The sequence below is a fragment of the Narcine bancroftii genome, chromosome 14, assembly GCF_036971445.1.
Source record: "Narcine bancroftii isolate sNarBan1 chromosome 14, sNarBan1.hap1, whole genome shotgun sequence".
NCBI classification, from domain to species: Eukaryota; Metazoa; Chordata; class Chondrichthyes; order Torpediniformes; family Narcinidae; genus Narcine; species Narcine bancroftii.
The window spans coordinates 57220392-57240805 of record NC_091482.1 but is presented as its reverse complement, the minus strand read 5'-3'; the positions used below and the strand labels follow the sequence as shown (position 1 = coordinate 57240805).

The window sequence follows — 20414 nt, the reverse complement described above, 5'->3', positions numbered from 1 at the left end:
CAGCCCACAGCCTTTGGGGTTCCATCAGCAGCGAGGTGCCAGCAGTCCGCAGTCCATGTGAGTCCTTCAGCCGGTGAGCCCCTTGCTAGTCTGCTGCCGTGGTCACCGTCCTTTAGAGTAATCTCCAAGGTTCTCCTTCTTAATAGGGTGGGTGTACTCCCCATTTCTGGTGCCCGCTGCTCCCTCAGAGTCTGCAAACCCTTGCGGTATGCTGTCCAGCAGAGGTGGCGTCATCTTTGGCACAGGCCCCGTGGTTGCAGGATTTTTAAAAAAAACACCGTCAGCTCCTTGAGAGCATGTACGGAGCCATTGCCATGAGGACAGGGCATTAGGACCCTGCAAAGCAGCACTGTGTCTATACTCCCAGCTCTGCACCAGCAGTACTACTGCCGTAACAGCAGGACTGGCTGCACCTCAATGTTTTTTAAAAAATCCTCTAATTAATTAAATATGCAAGGAAGTTATTGCACAGTTTTATATCATTGATCTTCCTGGAGGTCTTGCTTGTAATTTAGTCAGTTCCCTTCAGGAATTTGCATGGTATTAATCCTCTAAATCTACAGTCTGCTACTGGCATTATGGTTAGCACAATGCTATTGCAGCGCCGGTGACCCAGGTTCGAATCTGCTGCTGTCTCAAAGGAGCTTGTACATTCTCCTCGTGACTGCGTGGGTATCATTGGGTGCTCTGGTTCCAAAGATGTACGGGGCTAGTAGGTTAATTGGTCACATGTGTGCATATCTTCAAGAAGCCTATTTATAGGAAGGGTGAACCTTTATCTGTTCTTCAGAAGCTTTGAATTATACATCCAAATTAGGGGGTAAGGAGGTCGGTTGAATTCTTTAATTGAATCAGAAATGCAGTTTTAAGAATTAAGAATACTTTTCCAGTGAACAAAATTGATGGCTTCAAGAAGAGTTACGTTTGTAAATTGAGTTGAATGAGATGAATGGCCTTGATCATTTTAAATTTAAATTCAGCTGTTGAGAGAGAGGTCCTTCTGGCCAACGGAGCCCAAAAAGGTATGATCAAGGTGTTCTCTTTGTATTCATGTGTTGTTTTGAAGTTAGCCATCTTAAAGTCCATGATCACCATTAGTTTTTGTACAGTCATTCATAGAATGTAGAACATTACAGCACAGTGCAGGCCCTTTGGCCCACAATGTTGTGCCAACCTATATAAACTTATTCTTCAAAATAATCCTTCCTGACTTACACCCATACCCTTCCAGTTTTCCTGCATCCATGAGGCTTTTAAATGTCCCTATTGAACCGGGCTCCACCACCACCCCTAGCAATGCAATCTAGGTACCCACCACTCTCTCTGTAAACCAAAACCCTGATTTCTCCATAAAACTTCCCTCCGATCACCTCATACCAATGCCCTCTGGTCATGCCCGGGGATAAAGGTGCTGGCTGTGTACTTTATCTATGCTTCTCATAAACCTGCAGACCTCTATTAAGTCACCTCTCATTCTTTGCTCAGCAGAGAAAAGCCTTAGCTCTGTTAACCTTACCTCATAAGACACTTTCTCCAATCCAGGCAACATCCTGGTAAATGTAATGAGGCGACCAGGACTAAACACAATATTCCAAGTGTGATCTGACCAGAGTTTTAGAAAACAGAAATGTCACCTCAACGTCTCTTGAAATCAATCCTATGATTTATGAAGGCCAGTATACCATAAGATTTCTTAACTACCCTATCAACCTGCATGGTAACCTTGAGAGGTCATTGGATTTGGACCCCAAAGTCCTTCCACACTGTAAAGAATCCTACCATTAACCATGTACTCTGCCTTCACGTTTGTCCTTCTAAAATGCATCACTTCACACTTACCCGGATTGAACTCTATCTGCCACTTTCCTGCCCAACTCTGGATCCTGTCTTTCATTGAGTATATTGTGATCAGAGCTGGCCAGCTCCAATGTGGGCGGGGTGAGGTGGGTGAAGGAAATATTTGAGGAATTGTCATTAAAATATATCGGACTGATAAATTGCTGCACCCTTCAAAAATGTTGTCAATAATCTACATGTCCCTCCAGTGGATGGATTTTTGATCTGTTCTTTAGTAATACAGTAATTGGAGCTACTTGACCTGTAACTGGGACCTGCTTCGATACTTTTTAAAGGAGACCTCAGTTTTGTCCATTTATGCAGAGTTGAAGCCTCTATCCCCTGCAGATGTTTGGCTTTAAATGTATTTAAGGATTGTGTATTGCCCTGACTGCCAAAGGCCCCACACCCAACCCTATGCTCTGCCACACCTTCCCCATTTATCATTTATCTCCTCCCTCCTCTGGCCATGCCAGTCCCATTTGCCTTCATCTGATAGCTCTGTAGAGAGACAGGTGGCTTTAATGCATGCAGTAATGGATAGTGCTGAGATCTCATACACAATAGAATATTTCTCCTCAACGTGTTTGGTGCAATAATGATGCCACTACCCCATTTAACAGGTGCAGAATAACTAGCCAATCATCTCATAGCTTAACTCATTCATGTTTATGGAACATTTCAAGATGCAAAATAACTGCTCTGATTCCAACATTACAATTGTGAATTCTCCTTGGATGTATTTATTTAGTTGTAAAGAGTTTCTGGATGTGCAAGTTCCTTTTTCTGTCTTCCAAACTTTGCTTTTGATGAGGAACAACTCAATGTACACTGTATGATTTATTTTTGTCGCAGAAGCCTGAAATGTGATTTTCATAAACCTGTACAGTAAAAGTCCTAACATTTGGACTGCTCAGGATTGGGTCAGTCCGGATTTTCCATATTCTCAGGCAGTGCTTTTAAAATTCAAATTTAAGGAGAATAAAGAAGAGATGAACAAGTAAATTTTGATAGTTTATTAACGAAACATGTTTTCAAATAAAATACAAAGTACAAAAAAACCCAAAAAAGTATTTATTTGTTCGTTTCTGCGACTTTCTGTGCATCTGAGGCACTTATGCATGCACACAAAAGCCGGCTAAATTTAAAAGGTTTGAGAGTTTTTGAGAAGTCTGGATTCTTGGCATCTGGATTTGGGACTTCTGAACAACGCAACTAGTGTACTTTACTGCCACCTTCAGGCCATGTGATGGTAGCTACAAAACAGAATTGTAAACCATGAAGATAAAAGAGCCTGCAGATGCTGGGATCTAGAACAAAGTCAGGATATTGGAAGAGCTCAGCCATGGAGGCAAAAGATATAAGTCAAAATTTTAGTTTGAGATCCTTCACCAGGACTGGTAGGAAACCAGAAAGATGGGGGGTTAGGGGAGAGAGGCCATTCAGTGATAAGTAGAACCAGGGGCCGAGCTAGATGTGTGGATAGCTCCAGGTTATTGGATGCTGGGCCATGTGGGGAGGGGGTTGATAGATGGAACCAGTGGGGAAGGGGATAGGAGGATAAACAAAAGAAGATAATTTGGTAGACAGGTGAACATGTGGGAAGAGAGCACCAGGGTGTGGATTACCTGAAATTGGAAAAGCCAACATTCATAACTTTGGGTTGTGAACTACCCAAGAGGAATAGGAGATGATCCACTAATTTGCATTTGGCCTGTCAACTGCAAAGGTGGAGCATTTCCATTGCAAGAGGGTCTTGGTAACTTTCAGCCCATTAGAATGAATAGTGAATTTTTCAATTTTACATATCCTAGTCCCCCAAACTCATCCATTACCCTCATTTTATTTTCCCTTTATTCACTCCTCCCATCCCCTCCCTCCATTGGGTTCTATTTGCCTACCATCCCCTCCCATTGGATACAGATAACACCTTCCAGCCTCCATCCAACCCTTATATATTGGCAGTCACTCTCGCGTTCTCTTGTCCTTCACATCAAGCTACGCCTTTTGCCTCCACAAATGCTTGACCTGCAGAATTCTTCCCAGCATTCTATTTTTTTATTGGAAAGTCATATATTCAATTGCATAATGCAGTGCTTTGTCCCAGACTGAAACACAGCCATGACCATTTTTAGTTTGTTTTCTATTGCCCCATAAAGTCAACCAGGCATTTCTGAGTGAGAAATCAAAGCAGAATATGCAAGTAACACACAGAACCTTTGGAAAAAGAAACAGGTCATATTTCTGGTTAACAATCTATCATCATAACTGACAAATGTTTATCAAACTAAAATAGAGAATCGATTTTGGATCTGTGAAAGGAGACAGTGGGAAAAGGGAAGGAGGCAGAGATGGGGAAAGCTGACAGGGGAAGAAGTGGGGGTGGGGTTCTATGAAAGCCAGAGAAGTCAGTGTTAATGCCATCCAGCTGGAGGGTGCCTAGACAGAAGATGAGGTGTTGTTCCTCTCATTTGTGGCAGGTCTCAGTCTGGCAGTACATGAGACCATAGTCAGACATGTCAGCAGGAGAATGGGATGGGGAATTGAAATGGGTGGCCACTGGGAGCCAAAATCAATTCTCACCTCTCCACTTATCCAATTAACATATTTTGTTGGTCTGGACTCCTCCCCCAGCTAACACTGTCTCTAGTCTAAGATTTCAAGCTTTTTGCTTATTCCTTGAAGAATGGCTCAAGCCTGAATCGTCGGTAATATGTCCTTTTAATGTTTTTTTTTTATTTTCCTTCAATAAAAAAGGAGATAACATCACTGACTGTTACAGAATATATCAATATTTCTCAGCAATCTACATACATGTGGTCTTTCTCCCCCTCCCTTTCCCAAACCCACCCCCCAAAAAAAATAAGGGACAGATAGAGAAAACAAAAAGGAGAAAGAGAGAGAAAGAAAGGAGGCTGGTTGTGGTGTTGGCGTCAGTAATATGTCTTTATCTCTTATGGCCGCTGCAAGACACACTGGCAATTTCAGTGTGTTTTCACTACATTCACGGCACCTGCAGAGACTTCTGTGTTTCACTCTGTTCAAGATTTGCACACTATTTTGGAGGCAGAGTTCAATGGGAGTTTGGCCAAACGACGAACATGGTAATGTTGCTCTGTCCCTTTCTCCTCTCAGTCTCTCTCTCTCTCTCTCTCTCTCAAATCCTGCAGTGGAGAATGATGCGCATTGCCGCATACTGCTGTTATATAATGGTGGAAGAATATTATGAAAAAGATGAACAGTTGCAGTCATTTTTATTTCTGAATATCTCACTGGTTGCAGGTTGGTCACAATCTAATATACATGGGAGAAAGCCAGTCAGGGAAGGGCTGCAGTTGGACCTACCATGCAGGTGCACTGTTTTAAATGCACAATACAAAACATTCTTTTTGCATGGTACTATTGGGCATTTCATACAAACATATATACATCACCTTTGTTGACCTCACCAAAGCCTTCGACACCGTGAGCAGGAAAGGGCTTTGGCAAATACTAGAGCGCATCGGATGCCCCCCAGAGTTCCTCAACATGGTTATCCAACTGCACGAAAACCAACAAGGTCGGGTCAGATACAGCAATGAGCTCTCTGAACCCTTCTCCATTAACAATGGCGTGAAGCAAGGCTGTGTTCTCGCACCAACCCTCTTTTCAATCTTCTTCAGCATGATGCTGAACCAAGCCATGAAAGACCTCAACAATGAAGACGCTGTTTACATCCGGTACCGCACGAATGGCAGTCTCTTCAATCTGAGGCGCCAAGACACAAGAGAAACTTGTCCGTGAACTACTCTTTGCAGACGATGCCGCTTTAGTTGCCCATTCAGAGCCAACTCTTCAGCGCTTGACGTCCTGTTTTGCGGAAACTGCCAAAATGTTTGGCCTGGAAGTCAGCCTGAAGAAAATGGAGGTCCTCCATCAGCCAGCTCCCCACCATGACTACCAGCCCCCCCACATCTCCATCGGGCACACAAAACTCAAAACGGTCAACCAGTTTACCTATCTCGGCTGCACCATTTCATCAGATACAAGGATCGACAACGAGATAGACAACAGACTCGCCAAGGCAAATAGCGCCTTTGGAAGATTACACAAAAGAGTCTGGAAAAACAACCAACTGAAAAACCTCACAAAGATAAGCGTATACAGAGCCGTTGTCATACCCACACTCCTGTTCGGCTCCGAATCATGGGTCCTCTACCGGCATCACCTACGGCTCCTAGAATGCTTCCACCAGCGTTGTCTCCGCTCCATCCTCAACATTCATTGGAGCGACTTCATCCCTAACATCGAAGTACTCGAGATGGCAGAGGCCGACAGCATCGAGTCCACGCTGCTGAAGATCCAGCTGCGCTGGGTGGGTCACGTCTCCAGAATGGAGGACCATCGCCTTCCCAAGATCGTGTTATATGGCGAGCTCTCCACTGGCCACCGTGACAGAGGTGCACCAAAGAAGAGGTTCAAGGACTGCCTAAAGAAATCTCTTGGTGCCTGCCCCATTGACCACCACCAGTGGGCTGATATCGCCTCAAACCGTGCATCTTGGCGCCTCACAGTTCGGCGGGCAGCAACCTCCTTTGAAGAAGACCGCAGAGCCCACCTCACTGACAAAAGACAAAGGAGGAAAAACCCAACGCCCAACCCCAACCCACCAATTTTCCCCTGCAACCACTGCAACCGTGTCTGCCTGTCCCGCATTGGACTTGTCAGCCACAATCGAGCCTGCAGCTGACGTGGACATTTACCCCCTCCATAAATCTTCGTCCGCGAAGCCAAGCCAAAGAAAACAAAAGAGATAGTCATATGGACATACAGCACGTTAACAGACCATTTTGGCCCATGAGTCCATGCTGCCCAATTTACACCTGATTGACCTACAACCAGCAGTACGTTTTGAATGGAGGGAGGAAACCAGAGCCCCCCGGGGAAAACCCAAGCAGACGCAGGAAGAATGTACAAACTCCTTACAGACAGTGAAGGATTTGAACCCCAGTCCCAATCGTTGGCGCTGTAAAAGTATTGCACGAACCGCTATGCCCATTTTGGAGTTCCAGTCACTGACAAAATGATAAAGCATTATAGCAAAACTCAGGTCAATATTCCTAGTAAAACTTTCCATAGAAATATAGAACAATAGCATAAATATATAAACTTCACATAGGTCATCAGGAAAATTCTTCCAGTAAATCGATAATTAAGCCCACAGTAGCAAGACACGTGAAATATTCATATCAGTGGAAGTGAAATTTAAAAAAAAACTATCTTTGACAAATTTATTGGACTCAAACTTGTTTCAACAAAAGCAAGCAAATTTGGGTCTTTCATACCTGTGTATCTAGACATGGAAATCTGCAATAGTCTCTGGTTCAAAAGATCTGTCATTACTTTGTTGTTGCTTCCCTGTTCAGTGATCCTGTATCAGTTAGGGTGAACCCATTCATTTAAATGGAAATTTGGAAGAAACTAAGTCCAAATACCATGCCCAAATGGTTATGTATCTTTATCTTTTCTGCATAAAGTACACTGTTTGACCGGCTGAGTTTCTCCAGCGTTGTGTTTTTACTTCTAAATTTGTTGTGCACTCAATTATTTCATTTTTTATAATTTTTGGAGGCTTTTAAATATTCACGGGATCAGTGCTTTCCAAAAGGAAGTCGATAAGGTTCCACATAAAATGTTACATGTAAAGAGTTTCTTGTAAAAGCTTTGATAGCATAGATCGAGGATTGGTTAACTGACAAAAGTCAGAGAGTAGGAATAAATGGTTCATTCACAGTTTGCCAACGAACATGGGTTAGTGCAATATTTTCAGTGAACAAGTTTGTTCTGAATCTCATTGTCGGCTTAGAAGCTTCTACCATTTGCTGCCAATATTAGTGTGTGGGATTTTACTGATCTTGTAATTCAGATGCCTGAGTTTACAGTCCAGAAATCATGAAATGCAAACCCATAACAAAATTTTAAGCATTTAAAATTTAAACATTCCTGAGATGTAACCTTGAATGGTAGCTTAAGAAAAATCAGAAATTGTTGCAAAAGCTCTCACTCTTTCCCTCAATCACTTTACAGAAGCAAATTTGCTGTCCTTATTGAATGCACCTTGCATAGAGTCTAGTCCCAAATGTTTACATTTAACTCATAATCTAGTCATTTGTACCAGGCTGAAACATATTACCCTTCGTGGACTCTGGGGATGCAAAATCCAAGCCCCAAAATCAGCTTCTCATGTCTGTGGGGAGAGGCAATAAATGCAAGCAACACCTTCAAACCAGACATTAATTATTTTCGTAAAATGTTTTTGTTCTGATTCTTTTCACAGATTGGGCTTGACACCAGTTATTGGACAGCAGTCAATAACTTCTTCATATGGGGCAGTGTGATAATGTATTTTTCCATATTGTTTGCGATGCATAGCAGTGGGCTGTTCTCAATATTTCCAAGTCAATTTCCTTTTGTAGGTGAGTCTCTGAAGTCTACAATAATGCACAAAGCATTTTATCTGACGAGGTGTTGTCAATCATATTTTATCACCAAGTGCACACATTAAGATGGCAAATTCATCATAGAACATTGCAGCACAGTACAAGCCCCTCGCCCTACGATGTTATGCTGACCTATATATACTGAAAAAAAACTCAACCCTCCTTACCTCAACCCTCTATTTTGTTTTCATCTGTGTGGCTGTCTAAGAGTCTCTTAAATCCATTTATAGTTCCAGCCTCCACCACTACCCCTTGGCAATGCATTCCAAGCATCCACAACCCTCTGTGTAAAACTTACCCAGGATATCTCCCCAAAACCTTCCTCCTTTCACTTTGTGCAGATGTCCTCTGGTGTTTGCCACTCCCATCCTGGGAAAAAGATGCTGGCTGTTTACCCCATCTATGCCTCTCATAATCTTGTAAGTCATCTCTCGCCTCTTTTGAAAAGAGAAAAGCCCCAGCTCTGCTAACCCTGCCTCATAAGACAAATTTTCCAATCCAGGTGACATCCTGGTGAATCTCCTCTGCATCCTCTCCATAGCAGAAGTGGAATGAGATAAACATAATATTCTCAGGGAGTCACCAGAGATTCATAGCGATGTAACGTCACCACACAACTCCTGTACTCATAGGCCTTCTTAACTATCCTAATAGCTTGCATGGCAACCTTGAAAGATCTATGGATTTGGATCCCAAGGTCTCTTTGTTCTTCCACATTGTGAAGTATCCTATCATCAACCATGTACTCTGCCTTCAGGTTTGACCTTTCAAAATCCATCACCTCACACTTAACCGGATTGAGCTCCATCTGCCACTTTTCCGCCCACCTCTGCATCCTGTCTATCTATATTCTGCGGTAACCTCCGACATCATTCAGCACCATCCACAATTCCGCCAACCTTCGGATCATTCGCTCTGTCTTGTGGATAATTTTAGCTTTATGAGTCAATTCAATCCCATTTATGCTGTGCAATTGTTTCAGTTTGGTGCTAATTTTGATTATTGTTGCTTTGGCACTAATAATTTAGGAATTTATCTATTATTCATTTTGAAAGAAATAAAATACTGGCAGCATTTCACAGAACTTCTATATAACTGCTATATAAATGCATGCCTCCTTTTCTAAATGGTCCGTTGCAGACTGCAATGTCGAGACATATTGAGGTAATAGTTTCAGATTACTAATGCAACTAATTAAATTCATTAGGAACATGGATGCATCAAACAGACTACAGAAACTGCTTTTTTTCTCATACCTTGACAAAGAGCTCGGGCCCGGTCTGTTAGTTATGCCTCTTTGCCACATGAAGAACGCTGCTTGACTTGCTGGGTTGCTCGAGCATTTTTATGTACACTGCAGAAACAGTGTTTTGGATACTGGAATGTGTTGAGGATTATTTTAATTTTTTTTTTTGTCTCCAGGAAATGCTCGGAATTCCCTGATCCATCTAACTGTGTGGTTGGTCATAATCGTGACTACTGTGTTGTGCATTGTACCAGTGGTGGTTTTCAGGTTCTTGAAAATGGATTTGAAACCAAGCTTGAGTGACAAGGTTCGACTTGGTTCTTTACTTTGGCATTTCTATCAGCAGTTCTGGAAAAAGATTGGCTGTTGCTTGTCTATTACAACTTCCTCTGAGCTTATTTTCAACCTTGATCTTAATGTGGCTGTCAATATTCATTGAATAGCATAAATCTATTTTACCTTTATCATTTCATTTGACGGATTGCATTGCTCTGAATGAAGAAATACTTAATTACCGCTCAAGCTATCTGTCAGTAGTTCCAGGTTCAAGATTCAATTTATTGTCATATCACATGAAATTGCTTTTTCTTGCTGCAAGGCAGACAGATTTGCCATTGGCAGAAATTGCCTGAAGTACCTCTTACAGTCAGAGAGAGAAAGAGAAGTAAAAGAGAGTCCCCCCCGAGTCACCGAGTGTCCGTAGATTTGCCTCCAACGCTTCCGTAGCCTCTGCAGCCACAGAGTCCAGTCCAAACCATTTGCAACCCAAGCTCCAGATCCAAACGTCTGACACAGTCAGGAACCCTTCAGTGCCTTCGGCACCCCCTCGCATCTTGGTTCCAATACCTGGTACCGCTTCAGCCAGTTTTGAGCCAGTCTCCAGGAGTCCGCAGCCCGGCGGGAGTCTACTGACAGCAGACTCCAGCAGCCCACTGCCTCCATGGGTTCCTCACCAGCAGCCCGGTGGGAGTCTTCCAACAGCAGACTCCAGCAGCCAACAGCCTCCGTGGGTTCCTCGCCAGCAGCCCTCCACATGCTTGGGTTTTTCAGCCGCAGAGCCCCCTCACTGGTCCGCCACCATGGTCACCATCCCGTGGGTTGTCTCCTCTACTTCTCCTTCTCAGATGGGGTGGGGGGGATGGTCTCCCTGTTTTCTGCGGCCCTGCGCCAGTCCTCCGCTCCCCTGGAGTATGCAACCCCTTGTGGCTGCTACCGATCAGAGGCGCCACCATCTTGGCTGCAGACCCCCCCCCCCCCCCCGCGGTCGGGGGATATTAAACGGAACTACCATCATCTCCTTTAACGGGCCGTTCCATCCATAGTCTCCTTTTTTCTTGTTTTCTGATTTTTTAAAATGTTTTGTACAGCTCATTATCATTCTCCACCCTCTGTACTACCTTCTGGACCTAGGTCTTCAAACTTTCCTCATAACTTATCTGCCTTGCCATGTAACTTTTCCAATAATTTTTTTTCTGTTGCCTAAATTAATGACCTTAAAATGTAGTAGGACTGCTACAGAGGAGGGGAGGAATGGGGTTTGTTCGGAGAAGGGCAGTGTTTATTTCACGAATCCAATTATTTTTGCTCTTAAAAGGAATTTGCTTTCTGCAGGGTTCCAACAGTGACTTTATTGAAAGGTATTTCTGTATACATGTGAAGGCACTGTCGGAGGTACTATATAAATGCATGCCTCTCCTCTTTCTCGATGGTCAATTCCAGACTGAAATATCAAGGAAACATGTCATTATTTTAAAAAATATTTTCACCAAATTTGGACAATTTCATTTTTTTAAAAAAAGCTCAAGCAATACTTCGATTGTAAAGAACCCAATAAAACTCACAGAACACCTCAGGGGAAAGGGTTTTCAATCATAGGGCAGCATTTTTGTGAATTTCTAAGGATCATAAACTGTATCATTTTCAGGTACGATATCTTCAACGTGCAAGAAAGAAACAGAAGCCACTGCAAACCCGCATGCGGCGGGTCAACCGCACCAGTTCACGGAGGTCTGGCTACGCATTTGCTCATCAAGAAGGCTTTGGCAAGCTCATTACTTCAGGAAGGAACATGCGGTTACGTAATCCATCACCAGAAGTGACTGGGAAGTCAACGTTGAGCAGCACCAGTTGGATTGAAAATTTTCGGAAGAAAACAACAGTGTGAAAAATGTTAAACTGTAGGGTAACAGCTGTCCAGAGGAAAGGATGCTTTTCCTCCCTTTAAACTTTGCACCATGTACATCTACAGAGCTTGAAATCATTACCTGGTGAAGTCACAAAATAACAAACTCTCACTTTGGAGCTGTTACACATCTATTTTATAATACTGGATATTGATAATAGTTACATGGTGGACTCTCAGCTCCTTGGACGAACGTCGACATCCGTAAACTTGAGGAAAAAGAGTTTGTGAGTTGAAGCACTTGTCGGTATATCTACTGACAACCCCATTTTAACAAAGGTTTTTTATTTCTGAGGTGCAAATATTTTTTAACCTTTGGAAACCATTTTTATAAATCAAAAGACCAATGCTTGCATGTTTTTTTCTGTTCACTAAAAAAAAAAGCAAGCAAGATTACAAAGCTTTTGAAAAGGAAGGATTTACTTTGCAACTGTATGTATTATAGTATTTCACTTACAGGTCCCAATTAATATTGTATTCTGTCAAAGAATGTTACCCTGTAGCTTTGACCTCATTTGAGGAGATAGTGCCTTTAAGTTTCCTTTATGGAGGGAACAATTAACTTTTATTTGAATGTGCGTATATTTTTGAAACCCATATTCGGCATTACAAACAGTTATTGCTTTTAACAGTTCAGTGTTATTTCACATTTTATGTAGCATTCTTCGGTGATATGCAATGGTAACCTACACAGTTTGTTATATTTACATTGTGCTCTCTCCCAACAAGTGCTCTACACAGTTATTCTTTACACTCTGTAGATTAGGTCATATATTTTTTGAAGTGAAAAAATCAAAGGAGAAAGGTCTGTTTTAAGACTTTTAGACATGGTAATCTGCTCTCTTGTTTCCTTCCTTGTTCAGATGCTGCTTCTACTACCAGTGAGATTTTTATCTCGGGTTCACTTCACTGAGAAGTTTTTCCTTTTCTGGTAACTGTTTATTTTGCTGCTTGTACGTTGGGATCCTTGTTTCATCCAACATGACAAAAGTGATGCGGGTTTGATTGATAGAAAAGGATGATTGGCAGGGCATGCGCCTGGTACCTGAGGCCCTGTTTCCATTGCTGAATCTCTCCATGACTCTTCTGTCTGCTGAAAGCTTTGTGGTGTCCTCAAGTGAAAGGCACCATATGACTGCAAACTCACTATATCTGTGGAGGGAGCCCATCTTGGACACTATTTTATACAGGGCTGAAACCAAACTATTATCCATTGTATATTAAAACTGTAAGCAGTTGCTGCCATATAACAACATGGGCCTACAAGATGTCATGTGGTGCAGAGGGCAAGGGAGATAAAGGATTAGGTGGAGACTACAAAATACATTCTCCTTGGATCCCCCTCTGCACCACATGGAATAAAAAGGAATTTTCCTACTTCCAACCACCTAAGACTGCACAGAAACTGCATTCCCTCACATATTCTCATACCACAGAGTAAGTGCCAATAAAAAAAAACTTTTGAAATGGAGTTGAACAAAAATGGAACCAATATTTTGGGGCATTTTATTTTTGTGTATTTTCTGGCTCTCCGAGTCCAGGCCAATTTTGAATGACTTTCAACAATTACCCTCCTTTATGGCCCTGGAGTTGAATCCTTCCTCAAAGGCCCTCAGCAACATTTCTCCTCGACGGCGCTAGGTAATGTCTCATCAGTGGACATTAGCCTTCTTCGGTGACTGACTAAATTCAACAATCTGTATGGATATCTGCCACTGAATCACCATGTAATTATCCTCAGTTGTGCCATGTTTCTGAAGCTCCTTAAGAAACAATATTAATTATGAAGGAGTCATGTACCTGTGTAGCAGGAGGGAAACAAGAATGTCTGCAGACCCTGTGATTGTAGTAAATACCCAAAGTGCTGGAGAAACTCAGCAGGTCCCACAGCGTCCATAGGAGTCAAAGAGATATAACCAACATTTCAGGCTCAGTTACTACCTGTACAGCTGATATGCTGTCGGGTGGAAATGATGTCTATCACATGCATTTGGGTACATTGTGTAAACTGAATGAAGCTCTGGAGTGGCAAAAACTCCCCAGCATTCTGAAGAAACATAGCACCAGGTTATGCAATTATGACATGTTTCTCTTTTTAAACACTTTTGCAGTCTCCTGTATATTTTATCAATTCCAGATCAATCCCCTCAATGAGAAAAAAAAGTGACCAAATCGAGAAGTCCTATTTATTCTCCAGTTCCCATTGTGGTTTTCCCTATTGCACGAGTTGGGAGTCACTTTGTAATCTTGTTACCTTTCTTTTTTTATCCTCCTGAGCTCCACCAATTCTTGTTCCCCAACAAGCCTGTTATCGACTGAAACAGTTGAGCAAGATTCAGTTCTGGGACTTTGACCATTGTAAATCAAATTTTTTTATTCAGACAGAACAAATATGTGGTAAGGGTCGAGCAGGGAAGGGGTGCATGAGGCGTGTTAGTCAATACAGCCGAAAGTCAATCGTTTCCCTTCAGATTCAATCCATTAATCTGACAATGAAGATGCCTTGTTTATAAGCAAATGTGGTCACTGATAGCAAATTATACATTGAGATCTTTAGATTTATTACTTCACAGCTATTTGGCAGATGACAAGGTAAAAATAACTACTGGAATTTCCAGAGCTTCTTTCATGAAATTAATTCATTCCACATCTTGGGCCTTAATATATGATACTCGTGTGTAATAGTCAAATTTTGTGGAACAATTTTTAAAGTAAAATTTAGGGAGTCGACTATTGCATGCATTCTACTTTTGACCACCATAAATACCTGCATAGATCGGGGTCATCAGGAGCTCGGATGGGCAGGCAGGTGGCCACGATCAGGTGGTAAATCCGTAGTTTGGACATCTGGAGCTCAGATTGGAGAGTGGATGGAGCATTTGGAGCTCAGTTGGCCGGGTCCTAGGTGAGAGTCTGTGTCAAGTTCTGGGGGGAGGCCGGAGCCTAGGTGAGAGATGGTGGTTGGGCTGTCGGAAATTCAGATGGGTGGGTGGCCGGGGCAAAAAATAGGGGGGGGGGAATGACTTTTACACGCAATTTTGGGCAAAAGTAAGGTGGGGGGGGAAAGATAATTGATTTTTAATGGTATAAACTATTACACACATATGTATAGTTCCTATTATTTTCAGTTCTTCAAATACATTTTTTTGCTCATTGTTTGATCATTTGTTTCTGCGCTTTCATGTTTCAGATTCTCTCACTGACTTGATTTTCACTGAAATTCAGCAGGTTCAACATTTAAATTTAACTTATGCAGCACTCCAACAGGCCATTCCGGCCCTTGGGCCCATGCCACCCAATTGCACCCACCTGATGTGCAACCCGGTATATTTTGACACTCAGTGGAAACTCACAGACACGAGGAGAAACTCATTACAGACAGTGCCGGATTTGAACCCCCGTCACTGGTGCTGTAACAGCAATGCACTAACTGCTAAACCAGGGTTCATTACTACTTGGCCTGCTTTTCCCATTTTAGTTCACATTCTATATGAAATTAACCTTGGAGTAACTGATTTCCTCTACCAGACAAGCAGAAATGGTATTGTTTGGAGTGTCCATTCAATAAAGAATAAATTTGAGGTGTTAAAAAATAAATTGAACTTCAAGAAGATAAATTAATTGGATTAGACTGCAAATTCAATTGGAAAAAAATATTTTACAGCCTCAATGAGCTAATGCCTAAAAGAGAGATAACCAGAAGTCAAAGTGAGAAAGGTACAAATTAAATAATCCAATGATTTTATCATTTGATTTAGGAATATGCACCAGGAAACAAAAGCTAGCTTTGAGATAACCAGCTGATGTTACAATGGGTGAAAACTTGACAATCAATTGTATGCCACAATATCTCAGTGGTTTAAATGGGAGCTGAATTGTCAAGATTTGTTATTGGTGGTGTTGCTTCAGGGATATGTATCAGGTGGCACATTAGATTTCTTTGATCTTCAAGGCTTAGTGCAAACATTTTTTAGATGTACTCCCAAAAAACAGATGAGATTTTATTTCACTGCCTGATTTGAAAAATGATGCAGGATTATTTCAGTTCTGCAGTTAAAATCAGTACAAGTGATGCATCAAAATTCATTGCAGTGTAGTTTGTACCCTGAACTTTCTGGCTCAAGTGAGTTGCCATAGAATGGTAGTTATTAATTTCTATTTATCTTCACTCAATTTCTTGCATGTTTGGATACCGTCAGCGATAGCACAACATTTCAGCACAGATTATGCTGCAATTTCAAACTTACTTGAAGAGTATAAGGATTTTTTTGATCTAAATATTAATGCGAACATGAAATTTACTGTCCTTTCAGCACACATCTGCCTTGGGAGGCTTTTTCCTCTTTGACAGCGAAGGGTTCAATGTTAAATCAATCTCTCATATTCTCTCTAAAAGTCACAGTAATTAGCATTGAAAACTGCATAAATATTTATTGTCGCAGGGCTTCATAAGCACTGTACCCCTGTGGAGGTCATTCATAAGATTCGCTGAGCATGTATCTGTCACAATTAAGCTTAAAGATATCTACATTCTAGTTTATAAAAAGTTTTAAAACTGATGCACTTGGCTCTGGCCTTTTGCCTTGTGACATATAAACGAGAAATGTAGATTATTTGGAAGTTTGACTTCTACTGTGGAAATCCCTTTTTCTACAAAATATTAGCTTTTATTTAAAACAGATGTCTAAGAATTCCCTTGCTATGCAATATCAAAACCAGCATAGTATGTGGGATACATATCAGCACAAAAGAGATTTAACACTTTATATACGTGCATATTTTTATATTTAGAGAAAAATAGTGTTACTATGTCATGAATTCTATTCTTTCTTTGGCTTGGCTTCGCAGACGAAGATTTATGGAGGGGTCAGCTGCAGGCTCGTTGGTGACTGACAAGTCCGATGCGGGACAGGCAGGCACGGTTGCAGCGGTTGGAAAGGAAAATTGGTTGGTTGGGGTTGGGTTTTTCCTCCTTTGTCTTTTGTCAGTGAGGTGGGCTCTGGGGTCTTCTTCAAAGGAGGTTGCAGCCCGCCGAACTGTGAGGCGCCAAGATGCAAGGTTGGAGGCGAGATCAGCCCACTGGCGATGATCAATGTGGCAGGCACCAAGAGATTTCTTTAAGCAGACCTTGTACCTCTTCTTTGGTGCACCTCTGTCACGGTGGCCAGTGGAGAGCTCGCCATATAACACGATCTTGGGAAGGCGATGGTCCTCCATTCTGGAGATGTGACCCACCCAGCGCAGTTGGGTCTTCAGCAGCGTGGATTCAATGCTTGTGGATTCTGCCAGCTCGAGTACTTCGTCGTTAGGGATGAAGTCATTCCAATGAATGTTGAATTCTATTATATACTTGTTTATTACCAAGATATGAAGCATCACTGCAGTTTCAGAAGAGTTTTTCTTGCAATTTCTGTTTTCTGCTGTAAATATTATTACGATTAACTGTAAAAAGGATGTATATTTTGGATGGGTAAAGATGATTGTGTGAGATTTGGATAGCAAAATTGCTTATATATAAAAAAAATTTGCACAAGATTTGAAATCTCCTAACGATGCTCCAACTTTTGCTATCACATCTTCCGACCTGGCTCAATAAGGGGAATTGGATATATACCTAAAAGCATACAGGATTGAAGGAAATGGCAGACGCAGGGAAGTGGATGGCTTGAATACCTATTTACTAGAACTAGCACTGGAATAAAGCTTAAATTCTAGAAAAGTAAATCCTCTGATTTATATCTAATTAATTTTGATGCATCTCCCTGGATATTGCAACTTACTGATACACCAGCATTTAGTATACTTGTGTAACAGATATGACTAATCAGAACACACATTTTTTTATATTTCATTAGCTTTATGGAGTAAATGCTTGTGAGATAAAGTTTCATTTATATTTATTTGCTATTTGGAATTATACACCAAATTACCATAAATATGGCTATTTAGCATATCCAAGATAATTATATCATTCATTTGAATATTTTGAGCAAAGCGTTGAAAACATGTGTAATGATCCTTCATTAAGGTTAGGTGCTGTCTTGTCAGCCATTGAAGCTAAAGCACCTGTGATCTTTCTGGTTTTCCTCTTCCCAAACTACCCCCGATACCACTGCACTTGTTGAATGGATCGTATCAGATTTTTTTTGCCAAATTGCATAATATTTTTCATCTGTCTCTTGTATGACCAAAATATATATATATGTATATAAAAAATCTGAGTCTTTTGCATATCTTTACAGGCCCTTTCTTATCGTGTGATAAACAAAGATGTGTTTTTCAGTTTCTTTCTCCTCAGCTGTCTATTCAGATTCAGTCTGACATTATTGTCACAAGTGGTTTACCTTGTCACATAAAATCAAGGCAATCATGGTCGGGAAATGCAAGTCCTGAATTGGAGGGAAATTAATTAATTACAGATGTGAATTCTATTATCCAAAATTCCGAAAACCGAACATTTTTGCATTTGGCACCAAACATGACCTGACACGACCCACATTCACCTTCTGATTGAACATCCCGTGTCAGTCCCTGTCGGTAATTAGTGGAACCCTAAGGAATCCTTACATTATAGGTGCCAGCATCTACGATTCGCTGTATACGGATGCCCGATTTGTCATAGATGGCCTGAAGCCACCCACCCCCCCCCCGCCCCCATCCAGTGTGGCCGCAATACCAGCACCACCAACACCCCCTCCCCCGTCCAGCACTGCAGCAGACCCCTCCTTGTCCAGTCCCACCTCCACTCTTCTCCGTCCAGTGCTGCTGCCACACTCCCCCTTTATCTGCACCTCTGCAATCCCCCCCCCCTTCCAGTGCTGCCACCACCCACCATCCAGCACTGGCGCTGCAACCCCTGTCCATCACTGCCCCCATGTCCAGGGTCACTACCAGTGCAAAACCCCCATCCAGCACCGCTGCCGCAACTGGCCCCGAGGTTCAGCGCCACTGCAACCCCTCACCGATGTCCAGCAATGTTGCAACATCCCTCCCAGCCCAAAGGCCCTTCTAGTTAGTGTTCTGTGTGAATCTGAAATCAGCACAATTACTTAACGAACCACCTTTACTATTCTTCTATTTATCTTTGCTATATACTCCTTGATCTGCTGAGTTTCTCCAGCATTGTGTTTACCTTCAATCACTGTGTCTGCAGACTTTCATGTTTTACGGAAATAAGGAAAGTTCAATATCAACATGTCCGCACAAGGTACAGACAGCAATCCCAAAGAACCCAGACTGTCCTTCTTGAATAAGGTTACCATATCTACTGTCCTCTGGCACCTCACCTTGATACATAAGGTGGAATGGGGGATGTTTACTGTGGATAGATGAGAATACATTAGATTACAATCAAATCTCACAAATTCAAGGGCTGATTCTTGCTTCTATTGCAATGTATGGTATTCTGGGTTAATTTGATGAGATCATTTTGAAATGTGTCAACATTCGTGGAAGGAAACTTTGTAATTGGAACTAAATTGTTATACAAGGAGGAGAAAGACATTATTTTTCCTGTAAGCTCTTCAGTAAATACTGTGACAAGACAAATTCAGTGACAAACTTTTGTACTGCACTTAAACGTTATGTTTGGAAACATCATGGGGGTTTTATGGTGCACAGGTTCATGAGAAACTTCAAGGATCACCAACTAATTAAACATTTATTTTGTTAAAATTAGCATATGTTATAAAACTAAAACCTGACTTAAATCCAACTGCAGCTGAACCGAGAATGAATTCTACACCTCATCTAACGTGAACTAGAGCAGCAGTTGCAAGATGTTAGGGAAGAAAAATGAGGCTATTCTGCCCAAACATTGCAGTTGATGAATAACAGAGTATATGCTAATATATTAAGCAAATCAACCTGACCTGTAAATACGGAGCCAGCTCAACAGGCCAGACAGTCCAGTCAGAACTTTTTTGCAGTAGCACAGTTGGTGCAACTATTAGAGTGACCAGGGTTCAAACCCACCACTGTCTGAAGAGAGTTAGTACATTCTCCCTGTGAACACAGGGTTTCCTCTGGGAGCTCCGGTTTCCTCTCACACCCTAAAAACATACAAAGTTTGTAGGTTAATTGGTGTATTTGGTCAGCATGGGCTTATGGGTTGGAAGGGCATGTTACTATTCTTGGTCTCTTAAAAAGAAAGGTGGGGGGTAGTTGAAATGAGTTGCCAGATGAAGTTGTGGAAGCAGGTCAATTACAATGTTTAGACGACATTGAGATAGGTGCAAAAATTGAGGGATAGGGCCCAAATAAAGTCATGGGACTGAGTGAGGCCACTTGTCTGGCATGGACAAACTGGGACAAAAGACCTATTTCTCTGCGGTGTAACTCTGACTGTAACTCCATTCAAACCTCACATGAAACATTTATGGAAATTAGGTAACAGAAGTCTAATAAGTGCACGAGGGAGAAAGAAATACGTTTCGCTGATGGGAAAAGATAAAGCAGACCAGGAGGTGCACATGACACTAGAACACCAGTGTCAACCAACCAGCCTGAATGTTCTTGCCTTCTGCTTTTGACCATAGTACTATTCTGAGCCGGAACATGCCCCATTGCCCACAACATCTGCACAATTGAACGAATCCCATCTGCCGACACGTGGTCTTTATCTCTCTATTCTCTGCCTATTCCAGTGTCAATCTAAATGCCTCACAAGCAA

The 20414-nt window shown here is 41.9% G+C and overlaps 1 protein-coding gene and 1 long non-coding RNA gene across 6 annotated transcripts in view; one reads left to right on the top strand and one right to left on the bottom strand.

The window, feature by feature from the left end:
* atp8b4 (ATPase phospholipid transporting 8B4) overlaps positions 1-12372 on the top strand; it is a 232260-nt gene extending 219888 nt beyond the window's left edge. For 4 of the 5 annotated variants that reach the window (XM_069910766.1, XM_069910763.1, XM_069910765.1 and 1 more), the window contains 3 exons: positions 8153-8291; positions 9738-9868; positions 11486-12372. In XM_069910766.1, coding sequence (XP_069766867.1) covers positions 8153-8291; positions 9738-9868; positions 11486-11725 — 510 coding nt within the window. In that variant the 3' untranslated portion in view covers positions 11726-12372. Of the gene's footprint in view, positions 1-8152; positions 8292-9737; positions 9869-11485 lie in introns of those variants that run through there. The other variant, XM_069910768.1, reaches the window with a different exon arrangement.
* On the bottom strand, positions 10440-19929 carry LOC138749444 (uncharacterized). Its single transcript, XR_011348641.1, has 3 exons — positions 19615-19929; positions 18876-19061; positions 10440-11281 (listed from the first exon to the last, which is right to left on the bottom strand). It is a non-coding gene; the product is annotated as an uncharacterized lncRNA (long non-coding RNA).
* Positions 19930-20414: the final 485 nt, after the last annotated feature.